Here is a 19,905-nt window from a genome sequence, read left to right on the forward strand (position 1 = left end):
TGCATGTACCTGGTAACAAACTTGATCCTGATTATGTTGACTTCAGCTCTTATGACATGTACACCATTCAGCTCTGTAACTGGTTTTGAGTATAATGAATAAAACCCCTCAGGACTCACGCTCTGCCCCCCCTCCACAGAGAAGGAGATGTCGCTGAGGACCGAGCGCCCGGCCTCCGTGTATTTCACCGTCAGGCCCTGGACGTCCATCTGTCCGCGGTTGGGCCAGCAGTCCTGAGCGTGAGGGTTACCGATGACCAGGTCGGGGCCTCCTTTACCTGGGTTATCGATGACCAGGTCGGGGCCTCCTTTACGTCCAGACTTCGCCGGCATGGGCTCCTCTGACGGCAGGTCGATGAACCTGAACACCCGGTCCACAGAACGCATCTGAGAGATAAGGCAACGTTTATTTATATAGCATATTTTCAGACACAGAGGCAAATCAAAGTTCAATGGAACACTTAAAATTCAACACTTAATAAGAAGACAAAAGTCTTGCACTAATGTACATTCTCAAATATATTGAAGTGGCTGTTTTTTGGAATATCCAAACATTTCCTTAATTTTTCTTGTAAAAGTGCAATTGTTCTTATCTCATGTCCCAGGTTTCACTCTATCGTCCCTCTTGAATAACCCTGAACAATGTGTACATATTCTATTCAAATGAAACTCATTGCTATAACAACACAGCTGTTGCCGTTTGGAGCAGAAAATATATTTGCGATGAAGTGATCTTTTGTTAGAGCCTTTATATCTTAATAAACCCTTTTAAACACTTTTATTATGTTGATCAGTTTAAGGAATAAGAACGTTGTGGTTGAAAATTAGATTTTTGTAGCGATTCACTGTTATGAGTTTTTGTAGGTGTGTGTGTGTGTATGTGTGTGTGTTTGTGTGTGTGTGTGTGTGTGTGTGTGTGTGTGTGTGTGTGTGTGTGTGTGTGTGTGTGTAACGCTTGACACACTCTCGCCTGGCCATTGAATGCATGGTATTTTAAGAACAGTAGTGTCTTCCTATGATGTAAACGATGACAGCTGTGTCCTGTGTGTGTGTGTGTGTGTGTGTGTGTGTGTGTGTGTGTGTGTGTGTGTGTGTGTGTGTGTGTGTGTGTGTGTGTGTGTGTGTGTGTGTGTGTGTGTGTGTGTGTGTGTGTGTCTTTAAATTAGTTTTATGGCATACTGTACATTTTGTTTTGTCGTTTTTAAACACACTTTGACTAATATTGCTTTTTATGATATGACATATACTATCTCAATGTATTTCATCATATTCAACATTATTTATAAACTACACTATGAGTACGTCAATAGTAGAATGTTGATCACCTTTCATGTAAAGCAGTTTTCAAATGTTTTTAAATAATCTTTGTGTTAAGCACATACCAGTCCATCCACAGTGATGCTGGTGATGACGGCCCATTGGAAAGTCCCCAGGATGAGCATAGCGAGGGCCACGATGATGCCAACCTCCCCTGGTTTATCCTCTGAGAAACACACACACACACATACACACACACACTCAACAATATTGTCCAATCACAGCTGCTCTCTGATGTCACAGCAGCAGTCAGGTAAGAAGCTCTGCGACTCGCTCCATTGGAAATAATGAGCTGTGAAATTACCCTTTAATCTGCTCCTTACATAAACACAGGCTGTGACGCAACAACACATGTGTGTGTGTGTGTGTGTGTGTGTGTGTGTGTGTGTGTGTGTGTGTGTGTGTGTGTGTGTGTGTGTGTCCTATTCATTTAATTGAACACACACACATGCTTCCTTTCCTACATGACATTTTATCCGGTGGCGTTCCAACTCTTTTGATCAGTTTTCATTGAAAGCCTGTGTGTTATGATCCTGAAATCTGACGCTACACACACTGTAACACACAGATAAGACTCTTCTCCACTCGATACACTCAGAGGAAATAATAAGGTGTTTACTGACTCGCTAACGTACTGGAAATTTCACATGGCCCCTACAAACTGCTGCTTGATTCCTTAAAAGGCTTCACCGCCAAAATGACATTACCCTGATTTACAGGTCAGTTTTAGTCAATTTGCAGAATAAATCCATGTTTTTCTACTTGCCTTATAGGGTCAGTATTCACCCAAAATACTACTCATTCATGAATATATATACTAATGTATATTTATTTACTATTTTATAACTTCATTTATGTAAAAAAAGCCATAAAAAACACCCTGTTTTTGGATTTAAAGGATAAAATAAAGCATATGTTTTTGCTTGTTTGTCACTTAGACTGCCTGTAAAGAAAGACATTTTGACTAAAGTACATACCTACGGATAAACCAAGTCAAGAAATATAAGTTACTATTTAAAGGTAAGCTTATTGAATCCAATGTCATGCTGAGAAAAGTCTGATTATCTCATAAAAACGCTGAATGTAACCGTGCAACCCTTATATCCGTTTCCCCTCCTTTCACTCACTGTTGGTTCCCACGGCGATGAAGGCGGCGGCGCTGAAGAAGAGGACGAAGATCATGTCGCAGCGGAAGAGGAACCAGCGCAGCGTGGAGAGGTAGTGGAACCAGGCGGCCGTGTGAGTGTTCAGCGCTTTGTGGAAGAGCGTCTCGAAGTACGTCTGACGCCCGAACGCTCGGATCGTCCACAGCCCCTTCAGAGAGATGATGAGGTGGGAGAAGATCGGGCTGCGAGCTGAAGGAGAGCGAGAGGGAATACAATATTACTTTAACGGTCAGAGCACAGCACGATCAGTGAGAGAAAACCTGCTCAAAGAGCTTTCAGCGTGATCTGCATTCAGCTCTGTATTTACTGAGAGGATTGACTGGAGCACGAAGGATGCTTCAGTTTGACTTTATTGTTTAGGGTCATCGAGAGAATATTTTACAATGTTTTATTTTTATCAAGTGTAGAGAGAAAGGGCAAGTGAGCACATATGGCTCTGATTAAGCACAACGAGAGATGTAAAAGTGAAACAGGAATCTTCTGTTGCTACTGAAAGCTAATTAGAGCTGGATGAAAAAAGGGGCAGTAGATCCAACAAATTACAAATGTTTCCATTGTAGGCCACCATTATTTTTTGTTTAACATTAGGCTCTTTCACACCGGAGTACTTTTCCGTTTAGTTCCGATAGTTCCTGGGATTTTGCGTTCACACCAAAAAGAGAACTTAGTTCATGAGAACCTTTCCCCCCTTTTCAGTCCCTGCTAGAGATGGGACTATCCTGGGGAGAAAAAGGTTCCAATTACTGATTGGCTGGGCGAATTGCAAACCACGCCCCATAAAACTCGGAAAAGTTTTGTCAAGCCGCCATTTTATTTGCTGGTATTAGCATTATTAGCATTAGCATTAGCCCCGCGCACCAACGGAGGGAGAATAACTTATGGCAAAACAAAAAAAACATCGGAGCGGTGGATTGATGAGGAGGTGTCGGTGTTCTGGCGATTTATGGCCCGTCCACACAAGCTAATCAGAGCTGGATGAAAAAAGGGGCAGTAGATCCAACAAATTACAAATGTTGCTTTATTAATCCTGGAGATTTGAGGAATCAAAGGGAGAAAACAGAGGAGTGTTTCCATTGTAGGCCACCATTATTTTTTGTTTAACATTAGGCGCTTTCACACCGGAGTACTTTTCCCTTTTAATTCCGATAGTTCCCGGGATTTTGCGCTCACACCAAAAAGAGAATTTAGTTCATGAGAACCTTTCCCCCCTTTTTAGTCCCTGCTAGAGATGGGACTATCCTGGGGAGAAAAAAGTTCAAATGTCTGATTGGCTGGGCGAATTGCAAACCACGCCACATAAAACTCAGAAAAGTTTTGTGAAGCCGCCATTTTATTTGCTGGTATTAGCATTATTAGCATTAGCATTAGCCCCGCGCACCAACGGAGGGAGAATAACTTATGGCAACTCAAAAAAAACATGGGAGCGGTGGAGTGATGAGGAGGTGCCGGTGTTCTGGCGATTTACGGCCCGTCCACACGGCGGCGTACGTTGAAGCTTCAACGCTTCTGCCCATTCACTTTGAATGGGGTGACGTCACGCTTTGCCGAACTGCATTGTGGTTCCGTTCAAAAGGTGAGCAATGTTCAACTTTTGAAGCTTCGACGGAAGCGTCAGCCAATCAAATCATATGCCAGTACAAGCTCTAGCCAATCAAACCGCTTCTCTTATCACTCACTGGCCCCAAAAACAAAATGTTAATCTTCTGAGTAGCTCATAAGATCTGTACGATAACTAGCCCTTTAACCATTGACCACAAAAGTACTGTAAATAGCACAACCTATGTAGAATAAATATCACATACAAATATCACCTTGTGTTTCGTTTGATTTGTCTTTTCTTCTTTAACATTGTTTTATTTGTATTGTTTATAAAGGTGTTTCTCAATGTCAAGGAAGCATGCTCCAAAGCCACTATTTCAAGGATGCTACGTCATCGAGTGCCGCCGAAGGACTGTTCCAATGTCCAGGCTCCTTGGAATTCTACCGAGCCCGGCGTCCTTCGCAGCGAGAAATTTCGAGGCTGCACATGTGTATCCTCCGAGGTCCTAAAATCCCCACAATGCTTTGCACACGGACCAATTTCCCAAAATCTGTGGCGGAAAATGTAAGTAACACTTGCTAGCCTGTTTTCCGAATGCCAGGAAGGATTCTTGCCTATCTTCTGAAGGAAGTGACTCGGAAGACATGTGCTACCAAGGAAGCGTCCTCGACATTGAGAAACACCCTAAGTGTACTCTAAGAAGAATAGAGGGCAATCCAAGTAAGGAAACAAATAACATATTCCCATTAGGGTCACCAATTAAAATTGCAACATCGTTATGAAGGAGCGATTGAAAATGTGTTGTTGTGTAGTTTTTTACTATGTTCAATCTGAATTGTCTTTAAAATAAAAAACATCTATATTGATTCTGACTGTTCTACATCCAACCCACAGGTTTATCATTACTTTGAGAACAAAGATGATTAATTTAACCCTTTTCGAAGGGAAAATATGGTCCTTTGTTCTGGGAATGTCATTTTCGAGCCTGAGACCTGGAAAACAGGCTCGGGCTTAGCAGGTTAATGATACATCTACATTTATCTGCATATTGAAGTATGAACGCTTGTTGTTTGCATGTTGTCTCCTCCTGAATGTCGTACGTCTCTTGTTTGTTTTTTTGATGGCACCTTAAAAAAGGAGTAGCTCTACTCATCTCATTGTACCTGCATAATGACAATAAAGGATTATGTTCTATTGTATTCTACATTATTTCATTCGTATTTCCTGCACATCGTTTCCACTGCGTTTTGTCCGACATGCAGCAGCAGGATGGGGTCGGAGGAAATCCCAGCACGGATCATCTCTCTCCGACCCCAACGTGCTCTCAGCGCTCCGGGAAACGCCTCGCCGCTATTCACGAAAAGCATATTGAAGTGAGAGGAGCAAGGAAGTCCAAAAAACACAAACACAGCAGTGCGGTGACCTCTTCCCGTCCTCTAGATGTGGATTTATGAACTTTAAAATAATGTAAGAAGTCCTCCCATGACGTCACGAGGAATTTAAACAAGCAAAAACAATTGTCTAATGTGTAAAATATTTTAAAAAATGCCTGAGTGCTTCACAAGGGAGGACACAGCTCTTTGTTTTTAATATAGGCATCACTTCCTGTGTCGTGTTTTTGTTCTCCACAGTGTGACCTTTGACCCCTTTGCTCCAGCCATGCCTCAGTCATGATGACTCATAACTTTTCCTCTGTTTTCCCATCGTGTTTTCACTTTTCCTGAACGCCATTTCATCACCAATTTCTTATTTCACTTTGATCAACTCTCTCTTTCTCATCACGATGTCAAAAGAGGAAGCTATATAACACCTTATTTATCTTCAGGGGTTATTTGGTTTGGATTTGAAATAGCATCACAGGAAAGCATTGTAATTGTGGTATTTATGGAGGAAATATGTTCTGTAGCACTACTTGTAACTAGTACCAATACTTTTTAAACCCTTGTAGTGTTTTTGTTACATGTTAATGCATTTGTAAAATATTTTTTTAAGGTAACAGGGGACAATTCCCATGATCACATTCGACATTTACGAAAAAAAGCAGTATTTTTAGCAATATTTACATGGGATTTAAATATTTATATGACAAGGTCAGACATTTTTGTAGTCCTTTCTGGTGGTAAATTAACTTCAACCCCCCCCCCCCACCCTCTCTCTCTCTCTCACCTTCAGCCTCCAGCAGCTTGAGTTGCTGTCCGGTTCGTAAGAAGTATTTTCTGAGCATGGCGAAGATGACGGCCAATGGGATGGCAGCGATGAAGATGTACGGCCGTATGATGGACACGGTGAAGATGGCCCCCGTTACGATCAATGTGAGCTGAAACAACAAGTCAGTCCTAATCAAAAGAAATACCTACTTGTGTTTAATCAATGAAATGATCCGCCTGAAGCCACCCGGACACCCAATGGCTTCTGATATTATTCCAGGAATTCCTATCAGCATTCCAGTACTTACTTTTTCTGTATACATTTTGGAGTTTTTGAGTTGGCTGTGAGCATGTCATTTAGAGCTTGTTTACAGTTGATTGAGCCTTCTACGTTTTATTTCTCTAAAACCTTTTTTGAACTTAGGACGTGTAAAGATAGACTGATCCCAACTTAGGTTAAATACCATGTTGCACTTAATCAGGGTATATGCAGGAATCCTGAAGTCAAATGTAATCCCTTTTAAGACCTTTTTTAAGACCCTTTCCATACATTTGAAGACCTCATCGCTACTTTGAGTTTTAACCGGTTCCACTGGCGACACACTTTACCTCACATTGACTATATACAGTATTGATTGTCCTTCCTTCTTATCTTCCAACCATTTGCGGAATTTTTTGAACTTTAAGTATTTTTGGATCTTTAAGTATATTTGGAAATTTAAGTATTTTTGGAACTGTAAGTATTTTTGGATCTTTGGACCCTTTCCATACATTTTAAGACCTCATCTCCACTTTGAGTTCTAACCGGTTACCTTGGCGACACACTTGACCTCACATTGACTATATACAGTATTGATTGTCCTTCCTCCTTATCTTCCAACCATTTGGACGCAGACTTGCATTTCCCCATAACGATGTTGTTTAACAACCGGCGTAAACGGGCCTTCGCATGCTATCAAGCAGTGAGCGTGCGATGTCCTGTTCAGATGACGTCACATCCAACGGGATGCCATAAATAAACTACACAGAATCACACTACACACCTACGCAATGATTACATTCAGGCAGACTGTAGAATACAACCTCTTTGAACCATTTATATACTTATTGAAAACAAGCTACAAAATGTAATACCTTGGAAAAATGCCGTTTAATAGCCTTCATTTTCGCTAAATTGATTTATCAACTTGTAATACTTTTTAAGACCACGCGGACACCCTGATTATGTCATCCATTACATTGTTTAAATACCTGAATGAGGTCAAACAGCACCAGAGGCAGCATGTCGTCGATGGTGGCCATGTCCTTCGTGAATCTGTTCATGATCCGGCCTGCACAAGGACAAAACACATCGAGAAAAGTGTGAACATCTATAGAGTAAATATAGACAACATTGGTATGGTATTTTATAAAGCCAAATATATGTGGGTTACACAAACAGGTGAATACACACTGTTCAGAACAAACAGAAAGCCCTACAAAAAGCAACAAAAAAACTAATAAATAAAATTCGTTTTTTCTGCCGTTGCTGTTGTTTTTTGTGAACAAATTAATAAATATAACCTTAAAAAAAAAAAAAAAAAAAATCCCCAAATTCATATGTTTTTACTACATTTGTACTATTATTACCAAAAGCCCTGACCTGTCTTCATGGTGTTGAGCACGCCCATGGGTGCGCGCAGCACGGCGCTCAGCATCTGCTCGTGGAGTCTTTTGGACACGGTGAGTAACGTGTGCACCAAAGGAAGTCCTCTGAAGAAACCCAACGCCAGCACGCTCTCCGACGTCGCCACGTAGATGTAGATGATGTAATACGCGCTGGTCGGCGTGACGATAACAGCCAGCTGGGTGGCCGGCGACGAGGCGTTCTGCGGCTGCTCGTCGATGTAGTTCGGAGACGAAGGGTTAGCGCTGTCCCTCCAGATCTCACTGTGGAGCACAAGGATTATAAATATTAATAATGGTAAAAAAGCAAGAGAAAAAAGTTCAGTAATATAATAAAAAAGTTTAAAAAATAGACACTCAGTAAAATAATAAGGAAATAGGAAACAATTAATAACATTACAAATATTTTAGCCTGAAAAAGCAGCACTTCTCATACAGAGGATGCAGCTCACAGTGCTTTCACAATATGCCAAGACTAACAAGATAAGTATTTTAATATATGTCAAAGGTTTAAGCGTTTAGTACACATGCAGCCTCTGGAGAAGAAGAATTAGGAGGGAGGAAGCCCTCTTTAATGGTCTCACATGCAGAGCACACACACAGTGAAATGTGTTCTCTGCTTTTAACCCATCCTAGTGCCAGGAGTCTAGTACTAGGAGCAGTGGGCAGATATTGTACAGCGCCCGGGGAGCAATGGGAATGGGGGGTGTCTGGTGCCTTGCTCAAGGGCACCACGGCAGGACAGGAGGTGAACTGGGACCTCTCCAAGTAGCAGTCCACACTCCATATAAAAGTTGCCGCTCTAGAACACAAATATCAAATGTCTGGTCGGGGACTTGAACCGGCAACCCTACGGCTCCCAGTCCAACACCCCCAAGTGACTGTAGGGGCTTGGACTGGGAGCCGTAGGGATGCCGGTTCAAGTCCCCGACCAGACATTTGATATTTGTGATATAGAACGGGAGCTTTGAAAATATTTTTTTTTAATGTTCTGCAATAGCAATTATATAGAAATATAATTTTTGTTATAAAAATGTCTCTCAAACATCTTCAAAATGTAAATTAAAACGTACTTCTGTCACGACAGTTGAAACATGACACTTACTCAGTAATGAGGAAAATGCCAATGACTGAACCAGCAACCTGTAATGAAATGAAAAGAAGAGATATTTATTGCGAGTTAACATAATTACAAAAATAAATGAGATCAAAGTGTGTATTCTACCTCAATGATGAAGACGAAGATGATGAAGAACAGGACGTAGACTAAGCTCCTGTTGGTGGTGATGTAGCGCAGGTAGGTGCTCCATGAGGTAGTTTCAAAGATGTTATCACGCTCATCTGCGAAGCATTGCTGCGAGGAAACACAAATACTCATTTACCGTACAGATACAATCAGTTACCTAGGGAACCAGACGAAGGGGTTTTTCTGCCACAAAATCAAGACCGTTTTTTGGGGTTTCACAAGATAAAGACGGGGTTAAGCAAATAGACAGCTTTGTTGTGGAAACCCAAACATTGAAATGTGTCTTCTCGTACTGATAGTGTGTGCCTTAGGGTTCACGACTTGGTAAATACAGTATAGACTCATTGTGATTATTTTGACTGCTACGGCGAGAGGGATCGATATTCACATTATATATGAAAAACACACAAGGATCAAAATCTGCCCACTCATGCTACTTACCCCATTGGGCCATTTGCACTATTTTCTTGAACTGTTTTATGTATTTAATTATTGTAAATTAAATAAATTAAAGCAATAAAGTAGTAGTAAATTACACTTTAAAAAGAGCCTGGGACTTTCATTGAGCGGCTGATCAGCTGCTGCTGGTACTCCCTAACACAAAGAGAAAGACCAGGGGAGACCGAGCCTTCTCAGTGGTAGCCCCCAGACTCTGGAACGACCTGCCCCCCCCCCCCCATGTCAAATTGTCGCCCACCCTTCAAACTTTTAAGTCCCGCCTGAAGACCCACCTCTTTTCCCTCGCTTTCGAGTCAGTTTGAGATCATCGATTTGTATGCTTTGGTTTGTCTGTCCATAGCCCTTATGTGGCTTTTATCTATTATTGTAATATTATATTTTGTTATAATGTTATGTGGCTGTGAAGCACTTCGGTGAACCCTCTGTTTTTAACATGTGCTATATAAATAAAGTGGATTGGATTGGATTGACAACAACCGTGCTGTAGATATAGAACAAAAACCATAAAGGTTTGAATCTGCTGTAATGCCTTGTGCTTTAACCCTCCTGTTGTCTTCAGGTCGAATTTGACCGATTTACTACTTTCATCAAACATAACTTTTTTTTGTTTTAAATTTGATTGCATTAAGGCTTTATGATATCCTTCACAGTAGACATTTGAACATATACAATTGCTGATCACAACTGCCATTGAGTTTTGGATGATTTAGTCAGCTTTCTAACACCCATGGTGACCGCCATAAAGAAAAGGAATTAGTAACCATCCGGACACACACACACACACACACACACACACACACACACACACACACACACACACACACACACACACACACACACACACACACACACACACACACACACACACACACACACACACACACACACACACACACACACACACACACACACACACACACACACACACACACACACACACACACACACACACACACACACACACACACACACACACACACACACACACACACACACACACACACACACACACACACACACACACACACACACACACACACACACACACACACACACACACAGTAGTTTTGGCACAATTCCGTACAGACCGACGTTAACAGCAGCCCCGCCCCGTCTGTGGAGACCACGGAGACCTACTCTGGAAAAGCTTCACAAGTACGTCGGAACGCAAAGGCGCTTAGTGACACAAGTGACGGTACGCATTTCAGATTTTTGCCGCGCATGCGTACCTGTTATGTGCACCCCTGGTTACATCAATGAAAATCTTAGGTCACAGGCCCCTCCAACAGTGCAACACAATAACACAAATAAAATAGTACAGGTAAATAAAATACAATTGAATATAATAGAAACAGTGCAGAATAGTTTATATACAAGTAATTGGAATATTGATGAGATGCAAACAGATGAATGTTATGGATGTTCTTTCAAAAGTTCTTCATGGTTAATTGCACTTCTTCTAACTCGCTTCGGATCAAAATGAATAGTGTAACAAATCTCTACCTCCATGTCCTCTTCGTCCACGTCGTCACTGATGTCGTAAACGCTGTCTTTGGAGAGGCGGCGGGCGTAGATGTCGCGCTCTGGCGCCACGTCGCACTGCGGTGTGATGGACGGCTTCTTCTTGAAGGACGACTGCATGTGCTCGCGCCTCTCGTGGGCCTGAGAGTTGGTGATGAAGGCCAGGACCGACTGCCTGCGCTGCCCGTGGAGGTGCTGCAGCCCGTTGTGGTACATGCTCCCTCTGGGGAGAACCTCCTCCACCTGGTCGTCCTCGGGAACCACGGAGAACTTCCTCTCTGAGAGCTCCCTCACACCGTCCTCTATGGTGGTGCTGGCATTCTGTTGGGAGCAGAGGTAGGAAGTAGTTGAGTACAAATACTGTGTTACTGTACTTCAGTTCATTGTTCTGGTATCAGTACTTTAGTCCACAACTTTTTACTTTGACTTCTTACATGTTGAACACAAATACCTGTACTTTCTACTTCTTACATGTTGAACTCAAATACCTGTACTTTCTACTTCTTACATGTTGAACACAAATACCTTTACTTTCTACTTCTTACATGTTGAACTCAAATACCTGTACTTTCTACTTCTTACATGTTGAACCCAAATACCTGTACTTTCTACTTCTTACATGTTGAACCCAAATACCTGTACTTTCTACTTCTTACATGTTGAACTCAAATACCTGTACTTTCTACTTCTTACATTTTGAACACAAATACCTGTACTTTCTACTTCTTACATGTTGAACTAAAATACCTGTACTTTCTACTTCTTACATGTTGAACCCAAATACCTGTACTTTCTACTTCTTACATGTTGAACCCAAATACCTGTACTTTCTACTTCTTACATGTTGAACACAAATACCTGTACTTTCTACTTCTTACATGTTGAACTCAAATACCTGTACTTTCTACTTCTTACATGTTGAACACAAATACCTGTACTTTCTACTTCTCACATGTTGAACACAAATACCTGTACTTTCTACTTCTCACATGTTGAACACAAATACCTGTACTTTCTACTTCTTACATGTTGAACTCAAATACCTGTACTTTCTACTTCTCACATGTTGAACACAAATACCTGTACTTTCTACTTCTTACATGTTGAACACAAATACCTGTACTTTCTACTTCTTACATGTTGAACTCAAATACCTGTACTTTCTACTTCTCACATGTTGAACACAAATACCTGTACTTTCTACTTCTTACATGTTGAACCCAAATACCTGTACTTTCTACTTCTCTCATTTTCCAAACAGGCTGGTTCCTTTAGTTTGAATGTGTGTTTGGTGGCGTGATCATTATTATTTAGAGTCATTGCGTGCCTATTGATTTGAACACGATCCGTGTATCCATCATTTCCTGCTCTTCTCTAAAGAAGAGGGACCAATGGAAACGTTGTCATGTTGCCGTTGGTCACCATGGAAACATTCATTAGCTAACAATGACATTATTGTTCTATTCATATAAAGGGAGGTCAGGTACTCTTTAAAACGGCTGCTAGTTATGGGTACTTTTTACTGAAGTACATTTCAAAGCCTCTTTACTTTGACTTGAGTAAAGAAGTTTAGTCAGTACTTCTACTTTCACCAGAGTATTTTTAAACACGAGTATCTGTACTTCTACTTGAGTAAAGGCTGTGTGTACTTTTGCCATCTCTGGTTGGGAGTTCCCGATGAAGGAGAACTTGCGAGCGGCGGCCAGAGGATTCAGGATGAGGGATTGTTTGCGTTTCTCCGGGTACCCGTCACCTCCTTGGGATCCGTTAATGACAGGCGGCTGCTGCTGGCGGAAAGACTGCCGGAGAGTTTCTGGTCCTCTGAAGCCGGCGGTTTCGTCGACGGAGACCCTTCGGAGGGTTTCCGTGAGGATGGAGCTGCGTCGCTCGGCGTTGCAGTTGTCGTACGCCTCCATGCCGAGGAGCAGGTTGCTGAAGTCGGGACGCTTGGCCTGCAGCTCGGAGAACGTCCCGTAGAAGAAGCAGTCTCCGTTGTGCAGCAGGAGGATCCGGTCCGCTCGCTTTAAATGCTCCAACTTGCTGGTGACCACGATGCGCGTCTTGGAGGCCATACGAGTGCAAACTAATCTGTGGAGGGGAGACAGAAAAAAAAGGTTTTAGTAAAATTGTCTTCTTTTCAGAATCAGAATCAGAAACGGGTTTATTACCAGGTTGGCTCATGCGTACGAGGAATTTCACTTGGTGTCGTGGTGCATACATAAAAATCTAACACGGATAGCGTACTATATTAAGAACACTGTAATACAAATATATAATACAAATATAGTAAGATAGCGGGAATCCCAAAATAACGTATTTTCCTTTATAAAAAAGAAAGGAACAGAAAGATTAAGGTGTCAAATGTTTTAAAGAACAGCCACTTTAATTGGCTTTTAATCAAATTGTATTTATTCTTGTTGTTTCCGTCCTTTGTTTATTTAATTCTCAGGATTACTTTTTTATTTATTTAGTATTTTAATATATGTACAGTATACAGAATGTATTTCTAATCTGAACATCCTGTATCGTTCTTGCATTACTTAAATTGTAATTTTTCTTGATTATTAAGGCTTTTTATTACTAATTGTATTGCTCTGAGGAACTGGGAGTGTTAGGTATTGTTTTTATTATTTATTTGTTGTATGGTTTTAGTTTTTGAAGCACAAAGTGTAAAAGTGAAGTTTGTGTAGGCACCATGCCCCTTTTTAAAAATGATTACATGTTTGCAAAACTGTGTCCCTTAATATTTTCTACAGACTTATTGACCACAACCTTTAATATCAACTTTTTATTTGTTTTTCTAAAGTGAAGTTCACATGTTAATATATCAAAACATGACACAGCAGTTTTATTTTATTCCATCTTTAAGGTTCATAGATTACTTATTTCTGCATCACTGTGTTATTGCATTGATCAAAACACCTTTAAATCTTTAATATTGAATATGTAATACTAGCTTTTGGAAAGTAGCACACCTCAGCTTATCTACTGGTATTCATTCTCTCCATGGAAGCTATTTTATTAACCCAATTAGTTCAGGGTTCATCCAGCAATGATCTCTGCATGCTTCCCTCCTCTGAAGGATGCCAAAGTCCACACATCATCAAAGCATAATTCCCTTTCTGCTCGCCTCCCGTTTCCTGAGAGGGTTTCAGTGTGTCTGAGACAACAACAGATAACCTTGACCTTGAAGCTACTCCACATGAAAGCCTCTCTGTTGGGATCGTACTCACTTCTCAAAGATCTCTTTCTCTGTCACCAGGTCCAGGTGTGTGAAGGGTGCGTCCAGCAGGTAGAGGTCTGCATCCTTATACACCGCCCTGAGGAACCAAAACACACACAGGTGAGTCCGTAGTGAGGCGAGGGAAGTGTGTTTGGAGAGCACATTTCAACACAAGGCAATTCAAAGTGCTTCACAAGATAAGTTGCAATAGAAACACATACAAATACACCTACAAACAACATGAAACAAGCTAAATATAGAATAAGAAAGGTATAAAATACAAGAATAACATGTTCAGTACGGTACTAAGCAACAAGCTATGAACATGAAAACAAAGAATATCCAGAAAACTGAACGTAAGAGACGTAGAAAGAGAAGAAAACCTAGTTGTGACTAAATAAATATACATTACATCAGTATGTAGTGTCTCTACTTTAAAGAGTCCTCTCCTCTGATGTTCAGGTGTATATCAGTATGTAGTGTCTCTACTTTAAAGAGTCCTCTCCTGCTGATGTTCAGGTGTATATCAGTATGTAGAGTCTCTACTTTAAAGAGTCCTCTCCTGCTGATGTTCAGGTGTGTATCAGTATGTAGTGTCTCTACTTTAAAGAGTCCTCTCCTGCTGATGTTCTGGTGTATATCAGTATGTAGTGTCTCTACTTTAAAGAGTCCTCTCCTGCTGATGTTCAGGTGTATATCAGTATGTAGTGTCTCTACTTTAAAGAGTCCTCTCCTGCTGATGTTCAGGTGTATATCAGTATGTAGTGTCTCTACTTTAAAGAGTCCTCTCCTGCTGATGTTCAGGTGTATATCAGTATCTAGTGTCTCTACTTTAAAGAGTCCTCTCCTGCTGATGTTCTGGTGTATATCAGTATGTAGTGTCTCTACTTTAAAGAGTCCTCTCCTGCTGATGTTCAGGTGTATATCAGTATGTAGTGTCTCTACTTTAAAGAGTCCTCTCCTGCTGATGTGCAGGTGTATATCAGTATGTAGTGTCTCTACTTTAAAGAGTCCTCTCCTGCTGATGTTCAGGTGTATATCAGTATGTAGTGTCTCTACTTTAAAGAGTCCTCTCCTGCTGATGTTCAGGTGTATATCAGTATGTAGTGTCTCTACTTTAAAGAGTCCTCTCCTGCTGATGTTCAGGTGTATATCAGTATGTAGTGTCTCTACTTTAAAGAGTCCTCTCCTGCTGATGTTCAGGTGTATATCAGTATGTAGTGTCTCTACTTTAAAGAGTCCTCTCCTGCTGATGTTCAGGTGTATATCAGCATGTAGTGTCTCTACTTTAAAGAGTCCTCTCCTGCTGATGTTCAGGTGTATATCAGTATGTAGTGTCTCTACTTTAAAGAGTCCTCTCCTGCAGATGTTCAGGTGTATATCAGTATGTAGTGTCTCTACTTTAAAGAGTCCTCTCCTGCTGATGTGCAGGTGTATATCAGTATGTAGTGTCTCTACTTTAAAGAGTCCTCTCCTCTGATGTTCAGGTGTATATCAGTATGTAGTGTCTCTACTTTAAAGAGTCCTCTCCTGCTGATGTTCAGGTGTATATCAGTATGTAGTGTCTCTACTTTAAAGAGTCCTCTCCTGCTGATGTTCAGGTGTATATCAGTATGTAGTGTCTCTACTTTAAAGAGTCCTCTCCTGCTGATGTTCAGGTGGATATCAGTATGTAGTGTCTCTACTTTAAAGAGTCCTCTCCTGCTGATGTTCAGGTGTATATCAGTATGTAGTGTCTCTACTTTAAAGAGTCCTCTGCTGCTGATGTTCAGGTGTATATCAGTATGTAGTGTCTCTACTTTAAAGAGTCCTCTCCTGCTGATGTTCAGGTGTATATCAGTATGTAGTGTCTCTACTTTAAAGAGTCCTCTCCTGCTGATGTGCAGGTGTATATCAGTATGTAGTGTCTCTACTTTAAAGAGTCCTCTCCTGCTGATGTCCAGGTGAATATCACTATGTAGTGTCTCTACTTTAAAGAGTCCTCTCCTGCTGATGTTCAGGTGTATATCAGCATGTAGTGTCTCTACTTTAAAGAGTCCTCTCCTGCTGATGTTCAGGTGTATATCAGTATGTAGTGTCTCTACTGGGACATGTCTCGATTCTTTAATGTTCAAAAAGCTCTTTATTGTTCTCATACTGCCTGTGCTGCAGCACCTCCTTTCACCCTCTGTCTGAAACCAGAGCCCAGTCTGCTCTGATTGGTTAGCTGGCCGGCTCTGTTGTGATTGGTCAACCACTTAGAGATGTCCCGCCCCTTAGCCTATCACGTACAATGTGTTGGAGCGCTAGCTGATAGAAGCGCGATTGTTGATGTCACTATGTAACATAAGTAAACAAAGGAGTCTAATGGAGGCGTTTGACGCGGAGGGGGACAGATTTACATACACTAAAACCTATATAACACACTACAGGACAGAGAAAACCCCCAAAACGCATAATAGAGACACTTTAAGAAATGTATCAGAGGGCTCTATCCACCACTGGGAAAACTCTATGTCAGATTGGTGTAAATGAGGAAGTTGCAACTGATGCATGAAAGACACTTAACCAATAAATAATGCATGGGGATATGAGAGTGTCTGATTTAATGGAGTAATAAAAGGCTTAGGAAGCACTCGTCATTGAAACCTGAAACCATAAGCCACAACACTTAGTGCAGACAGACACACACAGATAAGATTGACAGATGATGCTTATCAGCTCCAGCAGATTCTGATTATTTACAACAGAGGCTCCATTCTTTACACCGATGGGAACAAAAACTGTAACCTGAAACATTGCCAAGGACATTAAATCCTCCACGCTTATAAATGTTATCGAGCAGACGTTTTTATTGGCTTACAAGGAATGGACCCTCTTACCTTGGAAGTGCCAGTAATGATATAAATGATATGTTTATTGCGTTTGAAATTGATAGTTTTAATGTATTTATTGCGTACCTATAATGTTTATGCAGAGCTCTGACGGTGATAGAAGTTTCTGAGGTGAACGTGTGTTGGTTTTTCAAAAGGAACAAATTACGTTTTTTAAGTCCATGAGGAGCTCTCTTTAAAAACAAGCCACAGAAAGATCTCACTGCTTGCTATATTTGTCTTTTCACCAATTACAGTAGGGGTATGACTAAATAAAAATCCCTGATCATGATCTATTTTTATTGATTGCAAACCAACAAAACATTAACGGTTGGGGAAAGAAATGGATGTCATTATGAATAATTAGCGGATGATGTCTGTGCTAATGGATACAGAAATAATAGTGATTGAAAGACATGATGTAGTATTTCAAAAGGTTTGGTCCTTAAACCCGGAAATGACCCAGCATTTTTTCTAAATGTCAATGTTTTGTTTTTGGTAAGCTGCCTTAAAATAATGTCTTAAAGCTGATGAGATGTTCATGTTTTGTTCTACGACATACAATACGTCAGTAAATACCCCACTGGTGAATTTAAAAACAAAAAAAAGTTTCTAAAAGAGACGACTAAACATCAACACGACCAACATTAGCTGCCTTTAGCTTATTGGTGGTGACGTGAAGTCATGTGACCGTACTGTAGTTCCTTTATAGCCCGACATTAGCCACCTTTAGCTTAGCGGTGGTGACGTGAAGTCATGTGACCGTGCTGTAGTTCCTTTATAGCTCAACATTAGCCGCCTTTAGCTTAGCGGTGGTGACGTGAAGTCATGTGACCGTGCTGTAGTTCCTTTATAGCCCAACATTAGCCACCTTTAGCTTAGCGGTGGTGACGTGAAGTCATGTGACCGTACTGTAGTTCCTTGATAGCCCAACATTAGCCTCCCTTAGCTTAGCGGTGGTGACGTGAAGTCATGTGACCGTACTGTAGTTCCTTTATAGCCCAACATTAGCCTCCCTTAGCTTAGCGGTGGTGACGTGAAGTCATGTGACCGTGCTGTAGTTCCTTTATAGCCCAACATTAGCCTCCCTTAGCTTAGCGGTGGTGACGTGAAGTCATGTGACCATGCTGTAGTTCCTTTATAGCCCAACATTAGCCGCCTTTAGCTTAGCGGTGGTGACGTGAAGTCATGTGACCGTGCTGTAGTTCCTTTATAGCCCAACATTAGCCACCTTTAGCTTAGCGGTGGTGACGTAAAGTCATGTGACCGTGCTGTAGTTCCTTTATAGCCCAACATTAGCAACGATATGTGAAGATTATCCTAATACATCATCTCTGTGCCACTTTTTGAACTAGCAGGGTTCCTGCTGTTCTGAACTCATATCCTCATGGTTTGGTATCATGAAACGTGATGTAATGTAAAATAGGGGGTGAATAAGATAGAATATCAAGTGTGACAGGAAGTACCTGGCCAGGCCGAGGCGAGCCCTCTGACCCCCGCTGAGCGTCACCCCTCCCTCCACCAGGAGCGTCTTGTCTTTCTCCGGCAGCAAGGCAAAGTCCTGGAGTGGAAATAAAAGAGGTCAAAGGGTCAAACAAAAAACATGCAGGATCACCGTTTATACAACAGCAAGAGGAACGGTGTGATATCAGAGAGCTTGGCAGAAAGGCAAAACACATTAATGTCAAAATATCTCACTTCCACCTCTTCCATATCAGCCTCTACTTTCTTTACTATCCTTGTGAATTAATTCCTTTCATGTTATTTCTCAATTATTCTCCAAATGGTGATGAAAAAACCTTGATCACTTGAGCACTGCCGAAGTATTTCAATTAAATGCCTAAAATATGAATAAACAAGGTGGGAAATGGAGCCATGGAGTCTATATTTACTACATATTTGCATAACAGATGTATTGTTTTCAATTAAATGAAAAACTGCCCCTAAAATATATATATATATTTAATTACTTTTAATGTTTTAAAGTCCTTGATATTAATTGTAATATCTGTAAGTGATCCTAATTGAGTATTTTTTCACTATTGTTTTTACTTATTCCCATTAATCGCAGTGTATTCATCCAAGTTTATTGCAATTAAACCCACAAAGTATTTACAGTAATACAATTCTTTTTTGGGGGGAAATTGTATCTAGGTTCTGAGTGTATGACGTTTACCTGCTCATTAAAGTCATTCATGTTCATTTGATCAGAGTTTTATTGTCAAAGCACAACAAAAAGCACACATCACAGATGGGACGAACACATGAAGGATGTCACAAGCCAACACATACGCTGGTTATTGAAAGTGAAACTACACGCCCACACCAGTAAGGATGAAGTGACAGCACAGGTTTATCATCGTTAAAACAAACCTACCTTTTTAAGGCAGCTTCCGCCGTCCTGACGGCAGCGCGTAGGGGATCAAGTTAACAGGGTGTTTAACAGCTTGTAAAGTAAGGCAGCGCAGTAAAAACATGTTGTGTGTCTCAGTGTGAACAAAAAGGCTGGAGAGGAGTTTACAGAGGAGAGGACCACCCACCACAGTCTGTCTGCTGCTGAAGGGGCAACAATGGGAGGAATTACAGTCACAAGACCCCTAAACGCATCATCTGTCTGCTGCACAAGACCCCTAAACGCATCGTCTGTCTAGTACACAAGACCCCTAAACGCATCGTCTGTCTGCTGCACAAGACCCCTAAACGCATCATCTGTCTAGTACACAAGACCCCTAAACGCATCATCTGTCTAGTACACAAGACCCCTAAACGC

General features: G+C 41.2%; 1 protein-coding gene across 1 annotated transcript in view; it reads right to left on the bottom strand.

Annotated features, from left to right (window-relative positions):
• Nucleotides 1-19,905, bottom strand: part of cftr (CF transmembrane conductance regulator) — a 64,591-nt gene that overhangs the window by 9,814 nt on the left and 34,872 nt on the right. The window contains exons 10-21 of the mRNA XM_079684570.1: nt 18,602-18,696; nt 14,294-14,380; nt 12,710-13,148; nt 11,043-11,381; nt 9,060-9,188; nt 8,940-8,977; nt 7,812-8,098; nt 7,421-7,500; nt 6,189-6,339; nt 2,444-2,671; nt 1,382-1,482; nt 120-386 (exon numbers count right to left, since the gene is read on the bottom strand). Coding sequence (XP_079540696.1) covers nt 120-386; nt 1,382-1,482; nt 2,444-2,671; nt 6,189-6,339; nt 7,421-7,500; nt 7,812-8,098; nt 8,940-8,977; nt 9,060-9,188; nt 11,043-11,381; nt 12,710-13,148; nt 14,294-14,380; nt 18,602-18,696 — 2,241 coding nt within the window. The remainder of the gene's footprint in view (nt 1-119; nt 387-1,381; nt 1,483-2,443; nt 2,672-6,188; nt 6,340-7,420; nt 7,501-7,811; nt 8,099-8,939; nt 8,978-9,059; nt 9,189-11,042; nt 11,382-12,709; nt 13,149-14,293; nt 14,381-18,601; nt 18,697-19,905) is intronic.

The sequence above is a fragment of the Notothenia rossii genome (genome assembly GCF_949606895.1).
Source record: "Notothenia rossii genome assembly, chromosome: 5".
NCBI lineage: Eukaryota > Metazoa > Chordata > Actinopteri > Perciformes > Nototheniidae > Notothenia > Notothenia rossii.